Below are 9,365 nucleotides of genomic sequence, written 5' to 3' on the forward strand. Positions count from 1 at the left end.
AAGTTAACTGTGCAGCCTGCTTGTACTGCTGAGAAAGGGCCATTCCACTAAGGCTCCCCCATTGAAATCTACAAGGGTCCCTAGTGCTCCGCTGCTGTCATAGCAACACAAACTGTAACCCTGAATATGGAGTCTGGTAGTTTAAAATAGTCCCTGCTACACAAAGCGCCTGTGTTTGGAGGGGTTTAGGAAGGGAGGGGTTGTGCTTTTGTGAAATGGGTTATTTTAGAACTACCAGACCCCATTTTCAGCACTCCACTGTCTGTTTCTATGACAGCAGCAGCCGAGCAGTCAGGGCCCTTGTAGAGTTCAAAAGCAACGTGCTAGTAAGATCTGTTCCCAACAGCAGCTACAGACTCCAAACTAACTGGAGGGAGAAAAACAAAAAAAGATAGGGAAATATTTTGAAAATTTCCCTATTTTTGTTGTCAGGGTGACAGACTGACAAAATCCTGTAATAGCCTTATGGAATTAAGATAAACTTATGAAGGTTAATATCTTGGAGTACATTGTATTAACAATGCAATTGTGTATGTGTTGTGACATTGTACAGACCTTCTCTAGTAGGAAAGGGGGATGCTAATGGACTTCATCCTTTATCAGGCTTGGAACCCACCCCTGCAGGGATATATACAGACACTAATTCAAACTGAATTCTCCAGAAACCAAGAGACAAAGAAGAGACTTTTAGATAAAAAGCCTGGGTTTAAAGTGTCTCAGGACCTTCTTCCTCATACAGTAAACAGACAGGACCTCTGGTCCACAGAGGGCCCCAATCCTTAGGGAAGGATTGGAAGGACTTGGCCTACTGAGGCCTCATAAGACTGAGTGCTTGTTCTGAGCTGGAGTTGTGATGAACTGATAACCACAGGGTCTCCTGTAGGGTGGGGGACTGAAGGACTCATCTGCCAGAATCCATGTTAGGAACTCGGAAGTTCCAGATAAGCTTATTAGCATGTGTGTAAGTTCTTTTATTGTTTTTAATGCGTCTTCTCCGTAATGCTTTTTACCTTACATTTGGCTTGCTTAGAAAGAACAGTGCAGTAACTTACAACTGTTGACAATCATTGTTATCAGTCTCTGAAGAAAAAGCAAGTAAGTCTGTTTAGGCCAGGCCTGCACAACTCGTAAAGCAGCGAGGGCCACATTACTCCAAAAAAAACAGCTGAGGGCCGAAACCCCTGGCCCCGGGGAAACACCCTCCCCCAAGCACCTCCCGGCCCCACAGAAAACCCCACCCCAGCACCGCTCAGCCCTGAAGAAACAAACCCTCCTTCCCCAGCTCCGTCCCACCAAATCAGCTGTGAGCCAAAAAGGAAGGTTGGGGGTGGGGAGGTGATACTTGATTTTAAATCAACCAGGGGCTCCCAGCTGAAGAGGTGGCTGGGAGCCCTCAGGGGCAAATTAAAGGGCCTGGGGCTCCAGCAGCTGGGGAAACCTGGAGTTTTGCAGGGCTGGGGCAGGGATTTAAAGGGCCCAGAGCTCCTGCAGCTGAGGGGAGCCCGAGCCCTTTAAATCCCAGCCCCAGCCCATCCGCTGGAGTCACGGCTGGGATTCAAAGGGCTCTGGGCTGCTCGCGGCAGCGGGGAGCCCTGAGCCATTTAAATCTCAGCCACAGCCGGGAATCTCTGCGGGCAGCCCAGAGCCCTTTGATTCCCAGCTGCGGCTGGGATTCAAAGAGCTCTGGGCTGCCCGCAGAGCACTGTGTGCACGGGATTTAGAAACCCCCCGTGGGCCGCACAGTGAGCCTCCGCGGGTCGCATGCGGCCCGCAGGCCGTATGTTGTGCAGGCTTGGTTTAGGCAGACTATCTGTGCTGGAAATATAGTCCCCATGGGAGACCCCACCTGGAATACTGTGTGCAGTTCTGGTCTCCCATGTTTAAGAAGGATGAATTCAAACTGGAACAGGTTCAGAGACGGGCTACTAGGATGATCCGAGGAACGGAAAACCTGTCATATGAAAGGAGACTCAAAGAGCTTGGCTTGTTTAGTCTAGCCAAAAGAAGGCTGAGGGGGGATATGCTTGCTCTTTATAAATATATCAGAGGGATTAATATTAGGGAGGGAGAGGAATTATTTAAGCTTAGTACCAATGTAGATACAAGAAGGAATGGGTATAAACTGGACACTAGGAAGTTTAGACTTGAAATTAGACGAAGGTTTCTAACCATTAGAGGAGTGAAGTTCTGGAATAGCCTTCCAAGGGGAGTAGTGGGGGCAAAAGACATATCTGGCTTTAAGATTAAGCTTGATAAGTTTATGGAAGGGATGGTATGATGGGAGAGCCAAATTTTGGCAACTTATCTTTGATTATCGCCAGATAAGTATGCCCAGTGGTTGGTGATGGGATGGGATCTGAGTTACTGCAGAGAATTCTTTTCTGAGTGCTGGCTGGTGAGTCTTGCCCACATGCTCAGGGTTTAGCTGATTGCCATATTTGGAGTCGGGAGGGAATTTTCCTCCAGGGCAGATTGACAAAGGCCCTGGAGGTTTTTCGCCTTCCCCTGCAGCGTGGGGCATGGGTCACTTGCTGGTGGATTCTCTGCAGCTTGAGGTCTTCAAACCACAATTTGAAGACTGCAATAACTCAGGCATAGGTTAGGGGTTTGTTATAGAAGTGGATGGGTAGGGTTCTGTGGCCTGCTTTGTGCAGGGGGTCGGACTAGATGATCACATTGGTCCCTTCTGACCCTAGAATCTGTGGATCTATAGCGAAGGCCAGGAACTGTTCTGCCTGGACATTGAGATGCAGTTCTCCACCTAAGAGAGGCAACAGCTGCGGAACAGGACGTCTGAGAGTGAGTGCCCTTGCTGGACCACTGAGGGGAAATACAGGTGCAGTTGCCCTGATCTGAGATAGTCACTTCATAGGCTATTTGAGGAAACATGCTGGTGCATGACTCATAACCACTGTAATTCTATCTGATTCCTGAATCAGCTGATTCCTCCTTTCGTAGCACCTATTACACTTCACATTATATTATATGTCTGACCACCACCAAGGACCTGACTTAAGCCAATGGAACGCTTTATGTTCAAGACTGATTGAATATCTGTGCTTGGGGATTGCTGTGCAGACAGCATACAAATCATGCAACATTTGGAAACGTGCAATCTCTAGGCCACACTGACAGCTGTAAAGGTGTACTAAGAGTTCCCATTCCATTTGATGGATCCACAATACAAACTAGGCTTGCCTTCATGCACATTGTTGTTAAAGGACAAGAACTGTGCACCAGGATGGCTCCAATTACATGCCTTTAATACTGATCTAGAGCAGCAAGGGGAAGGAAGAAATGAACTTATTTTAATAACACTGAAAGCTCCATCCAATCAGATCCATTTGGAAGAGTTCTATTCAGAAAAAAATATTTGAGACTGTACAGTTTCGAAGAACCCTACAGCCAGGCTGATTAGGTCTCCTATGTTTTTATTTTTTATACATCTCCAAAACCTAGCTAGGCACTGAAAAATAAAATAAAGTCCAGTAAACAGTTAAGAAATCCCAGTATTTAGAATAGATGTGTCCAGGATGACTGTGTTTCTACAAAGTACACAGAAGGAGTAATTTTTTACTCTCCTGTCTCAGATGTGGAAGGTGAAGTCTGAAGGGTGGGTGGGGGTTGGAACAATGTCAGTGCCAATTTATGTACTGAGAGGCCAAACAGGCAGTGCCAAAGAGTGGCAAAGATAAGGCACACACTAAGAATTCTCAGACTTAGTCTCAACATAGGCTATAGGCAAATTGGCAGATCCAGTGCCCTTCACCTAATTTGTATCCAAAGGAGTACAATGCAGCTTCCCCGTTGCTTAATACACAGGCACAGCCCACAATAATTACAGGTCTCAGAACGCAAATCTTGCTCCAACCAGATCTACCTCTACTGCAGAACTGTGGTGGCCATATGTGGAATACACCTACTCTGGAATAAGTCACATCACTGCTGTTTAATGGATTTCCACAAACACGCAGAACGAAAGCCTTTTTTGGCACCAGTCCATCTTCATGCACAGATTGCCAGAGGTTGCTGCAAAGAAGTATGATGTACACCCAACCTGGGCAAAGCAGAAAAGCTTTTCTCTCCACCTCTATATCAATTTTGCAATGTCACTGGCAAAGGCAAAATTCTTCTTCTAAGTATTTATGAAGTGTCAGTCCGAGGATCTGCACAGCAGCTGGAAGAGTGCTTCACATGTTAGCTCTGTTAGCATGCTAAAAAGTGCAGTGTGGCCACAGTGACAAGCTGCAGCTCAGGCTAGACATCCAAGTACCAGACCCAGGTGGTCGAGTGGGATTGTGCTCAGCCAGCCGGAGCTGCTGCTGCTTGTGCCACTGCAGCCACACTGCTATTTTTTACATGCTAGCTTGAGCAGAGCTTGTGTGTGTCCATCTATCCCCGCTGGGAAGCACCCTCCTCAGCTGCTGTAGACATACCATAACTATAAACATCTCTTCAGAAGCATACTGGGCCACATATAGACACACATTTCTTTAATCACTTGATGTCAACGGTGCAGTATTACAGTAGCGTCCAAAGACCCAGTCAGGACTGAGGTCCCATCACACCAGATGCTATACAAACATATTGTAAGACATTCTCCCTGCCCCAAAGAGCTTACAGTCTAAGGTTCTGACCCTGTAATTGACCTTGTGTGGATGCACTGATCTGTCCGAGTGGAGTCAATCACAGGATCACGACCTAATTTAAGACCAGCGAGATAATAGGACGGAAACGGATGTCTGTGTGGAAGGATTAGGGAAATGATGATAACATCACAGAATTAAAGACACTAACTAGCGTATATCTCAATGGTTCAAAACCATTTAAGATTTTTTTTAAATTACCTTCTTACAATTCTCTACCAAAACACAACAGTTTGAGCCCTCTAATCATTTGCTTCCTTCCCACCCAGGAAACACTCTGAGTTTCCATGCTTAATTCCACCCACATCCTTCCTCTTCCCCAAACTCTCTACCTTGCTGCAGATAACACTGTGGGGTTCCCCTTCTGCTTCCTCACAAAGGTGAGAAGGACCAGACAGTGTGGCGTATCCTAAATATAAACTGGTAAAAAGAGGACGTGGCATCACCAAGGTCCTGAGATGGCCCCACTATGTTCCAGGCGCCTAGTGCTGTCAGATAAGTGCTTCTCCAGGCCCTTACACCAAACAGAAGGAGACTATCCCATTTCAAGATGATTTGCTGCGTTGCCAAGTCAACTATACGCAAGTTCAAGTCACACTTCTCATCTAACAATGGACAGGTAGTGAAGGGTAAGAGTTCAACTTCTTTCAGGTTAAATATTCATTAGGATCTATGTAATATTTATGCTAAGAATTATCCTGATATGCAACAACAGCCCCCAGATCTGCATGTTCTCTCTAGGATTTAGTAGACCTAGCTATGAAGAAACAAGTCCACTGGGAATCTAAAACTGACTGAATTGCGGGGTGGAATTATTTTATTTTTATATATATTTTATTTTCAAACTACTTAGAAAGTAAAAATAAATGTAAATGTCCAGGAAGCAAAAAACTCACCCAAACAATTCCTAAGCAGGGATGGGCTAGTTTGACCTCTAGCTCCTCCCATCTAGGGACCTCAAAGTGCTATAACAATAATTAAGTCTCAATTCTCTAGGAGTCAGAGGTCAGGATCATCCCCGTTCTACAGACTGTAAATAAACGGCATGGAGAAGGGTAGTTCCTGTGATCACACAGTGAATTACAGGCAGGAGATGGGGTTCAAACCTGGGGTTCAGTGCTATCAGTGGAAATGTCTGTTAACCCATATTGCAAGATCCTTTCTTATGATGGGACCTCAAGCTCTCCTCTGAGCAGGGTGGGCTTCAAGCCTTCAGCCACCTCATATTTCCCATACACCTAGCTCCCTTTGTGTATCTCCCAATTCCCTTCCTCCACAGGGTCCCCTCTCAGGCTCCATGTTCTCCCAAGGAGGCAACTCAAGCCCTTTCAGTTAAGTGTTCCCCATCCCCAAACCATTCCCTGTATCCCTTATGGGGAATTCTCTATGGGGTTCAGGTGTGGGCCAAAGTTTACCCTTTTTCATCAGCTCACCTCCATAGCCATCTGCCCCCACCCCCATGGCCTCCCCTCCTCAGCTCCCCCATCACCCCATGCAGGGTCTTCCCTAGGAGAGTGTGGAGCCTGGGACAAATCAGCCTGTATGGGTCCCCTAAACATTTTTTATACAGGTGAAATCTGGTGTGGGGAGGGGACACCAGTGCTGGGGGCTGATGGACGATGGAGAGGCACCGGGTAGCACCTGTACTAAGGGCGAGGGGACCCCTATGCAGGAGGGTCCCAGAAAAGGGAAGGGTCCGGGGCAGAAGGGCAATGGATGGGGTCAACCTGGCGTTTTCTGGCGGTACTAGAGTGCACCAGGCCAGTGTGGAGGTAGACGAGTAAGAAAAAGAAATACAATGCGCGCTTCCCACCGGTGAGTGCAGGCTTGACCCCCACTGCCGGCACCAGGCCCCCTGTTAACTCCTTGGCCAGCCTAGCCCCCTAAACCATTAATCTCACCCCAGGCTGGCCTGGCCCCCCAGGCACCCCTAACCCCAGCTCCCCTGGCCAGCCTAGCGCCCCCCACATGACACAGGCACACTGAAGCAGGAAATCCCTCAAAGCACAGGACCCAGAGCAGTTGCCCCGATTCAACATATCTAAGGGACAGCTCTGACCCCATGGCTCCTCATACTCGCCTCCATGGACCCCCTTTGCCCATGCACCCCCTTGGCCACCTGCACTCCCTCACCTCCCTTAAGGCCTCCCTCCATAGCTCCTTCACCTCCCGCTCACCTCATACCCCCAGACCCTTCTCAACTCCATGGCCCCCAATACAGGGAGAGGGGTGTATTTCCCAACTCTCCTCATGCCATACCCCTCAACCCCTCCTCACCCCATGGCTTCCTCCCTTCAGGTTCCCCCCATTCACCTCCATGGCCCCGCTTTGCCCATACCTGTCCTCCCCACCGTACCCCTTAGTCATCTCCATTCCCTCATCCTGTACCCATCAAGGCCCTCGAGCCCCCCTCACCCCATGCCAACCTTCACCTCCATGTTCCCAGAGCCCCCCCTCACCCTGTACAACCATGACCCCCCTGCTCCCCATGGCCCCAGAGATACCCTCAGCCCATGTCCCCCCACTCTTGTTCTCTCCAGGGTCCCCCTCACCCTGCACCCCACACCCCCTGAGTCCCCCTCACTCCTCCAACCATCCCATACCCACTATCCCCCCACTGGCCCCCTCACCCTGCCCCCCACAGCCCCCCTTACTCCTGCCCCGTGGGCCCACACCCCCCCCACTCTGCACCCCTGCCCCCCACACCCCTGGCCCCAGAGCCCCACCCTCACTGGCCCCCTCACCCTGCCCCCCACAGCCCCCCGTACTCCTGCCACGTGGGCCTGCACCCCTCCACTCCATACCCCTGCCTTCCACACCCCTGGCCCCAGAGCCCCACCCTCACTGGCCCCCTCACCCTGCACCCTACAGCCCCCTGTGCCTCTGCCCCGTGGACCTGAGCCTCCCCCCCACTCCGTACCCCCTGCCCCCCACAGGCCCCCGGCCCCAGAGCCCCCCATCCCCACCCCCCTCACCTCCATGGCCTGCTCCCCACAGGCCCCCGGCCCCAGAGCCCCCCCGCCCCCCTCACCTCCATGGCCTGCTCCCCACAGGTCCCCCGCCCCCCTCACCTCCATGGCCTGCCCCCCAGAGCCCCCCCGCCCCCTCACCTCCATGGCCTGCCCCCCAGAGCCCCCCCGCCCCCCTCACCTCCATGGCCTGCCCCCCAGAGCCCCCCATCCCCCCTCACCTCCATGGCCTGCCCCCCACAGCCCCCCGCCCCCCTCACCTCCATGGCCTGCCCCCCACAGCCCCCCGCCCCCCTCACCTCCATGGCCTGCCCCCCAGAGCCCCCCCGCCCCCTCACCTCCATGGCCTGCCCCCAGAGCCCCCCCGCCCCCCTCACCTCCATGGCCTGCTCCCCACAGGCCCCCCGCCCCCCTCACCTCCATGGCCTGCCCCCCACAGGCCCCCCGCCCCCCTCACCTCCATGGCCTGCCCCCCACAGGCCCCCTCACCTCCATGGCCTGCCCCCCACAGGCCCCCTCACCTCCATGGCCTGCCCCCCCCCGAGACCCCCGCCCCCCTCACCTCCATGGCCTGCCCCCCACAGCCCCCCTCACCTCCATGGCCTGCCCCCCCCCCCGAGACCCCCGCCCCCCTCACCTCCATGGCCTGCCCCCCACAGCCCCCCTCACCTCCATGGCCTGCCCCCCCCGAGACCCCCGTCCCCCTCACCTCCATGGCCTGCCCCCCCAGAGCCCCCCCGCCCCCCTCACCTCCATGGCCTGCTCCCCACAGGCCCCCCGCCCCCCTCACCTCCATGGCCTGCCCCCCACAGCCCCCCGCCCCCCTCACCTCCATGGCCTGCCCCCCACAGCCCCCCGCCCCCCTCACCTCCATGGCCTGCCCCCCACAGGCCCCCTCACCTCCATGGCCTGCCCCCCCCGAGACCCCCGCCCCCCTCACCTCCATGGCCTGCCCCCCACAGCCCCCCTCACCTCCATGGCCTGCCCCCCCCCCGAGACCCCCGCCCCCCTCACCTCCATGGCCTGCCCCCCCAGAGCCCCCCCGCCCCCCTCACCTCCATGGCCTGCCCCCCCCCCGAGACCCCCGCCCCCCTCACCTCCATGGCCTGCCCCCCACAGCCCCCCGCCCCCCTCACCTCCATGGCCTGCTCCCCACAGCCCCCCGCCCCCCTCACCTCCATGGCCTGCCCCCCACAGCCCCCCGCCCCCCTCACCTCCATGGCCTGCCCCCCACAGCCCCCCGCCCCCCTCACCTCCATGGCCTGCCCCCCACAGCCCCCCGCCCCCCTCACCTCCATGGCCTGCCCCAGCTCCAGGTCGAAGGTGACCACGCAGACACACTCGAGCCAGGCGCAGAAGCGGGCCCAGGGCAGCAGCGAGGCCGCCGGGCCCGGCTCCGGGCAGGAGCACGCGGGCGGCTCCCCGCGGCGGCCGCGAGGCCGGGGGTCGGCGCCGCACAGCGCGTCCATGGCAGCCAGCGGCGGCCGCTCCCCTCCCCTGCGCGGCCGCGACAGCCGGGCCCACCCGCCCGCAGCGCCCCCTGCCGCCCGGGAGGACCTGCTCCGCGGGCAATGACCATAGAGACAGCCTCCAGCCAGCTAGAGCGGCCGCCCCCGGGCTCTCCGGAACGCAGGGGCCAGCGAGTCCGGCTGTGAGCAGGCGGGGCAGCCACGTGGGGCGCGCTGGGTCTGCGGGGTATCTCGGGGGGAGGGCTGATAGCAGGGAAGGGGGCGCGTAGTGCCCCGGCCTG

The 9,365-nt window shown here is 55.1% G+C and overlaps 1 protein-coding gene across 36 annotated transcripts in view; it reads right to left on the minus strand.

Moving 5' to 3' along the window:
• DENND6B (DENN domain containing 6B) overlaps window positions 1-9,108 on the minus strand; it is a 45,916-nt gene extending 36,808 nt beyond the window's left edge. For 2 of the 36 annotated variants that reach the window (XM_050952779.1, XM_050952776.1), the window contains exon 1: window positions 8,908-9,108. In XM_050952779.1, coding sequence (XP_050808736.1) covers window positions 8,908-9,084 — 177 coding nt within the window. In that variant the 5' untranslated portion in view covers window positions 9,085-9,108. Of the gene's footprint in view, window positions 1-4,978; window positions 5,105-7,621; window positions 7,630-7,677; window positions 7,686-7,717; window positions 7,728-7,756; window positions 7,767-7,796; window positions 7,807-7,836; window positions 7,847-7,875; window positions 7,886-7,914; window positions 7,925-7,953; window positions 7,964-7,992; window positions 8,001-8,032; window positions 8,043-8,072; window positions 8,083-8,104; window positions 8,115-8,136; window positions 8,147-8,177; window positions 8,188-8,209; window positions 8,220-8,252; window positions 8,263-8,284; window positions 8,295-8,324; window positions 8,335-8,365; window positions 8,374-8,405; window positions 8,416-8,444; window positions 8,455-8,483; window positions 8,494-8,515; window positions 8,526-8,555; window positions 8,566-8,587; window positions 8,598-8,629; window positions 8,640-8,670; window positions 8,681-8,712; window positions 8,723-8,751; window positions 8,760-8,790; window positions 8,801-8,829; window positions 8,840-8,868; window positions 8,879-8,907 lie in introns of those variants that run through there. The other 34 variants (XM_050953007.1, XM_050953000.1, XM_050952999.1 and 31 more) reach the window with 34 other exon arrangements.
• Between the last annotated feature and the right edge of the window lie 257 nt (window positions 9,109-9,365).

Source organism: Gopherus flavomarginatus, chromosome 1 (assembly GCF_025201925.1).
Source record: "Gopherus flavomarginatus isolate rGopFla2 chromosome 1, rGopFla2.mat.asm, whole genome shotgun sequence".
Classification (NCBI taxonomy): domain Eukaryota; kingdom Metazoa; phylum Chordata; order Testudines; family Testudinidae; genus Gopherus; species Gopherus flavomarginatus.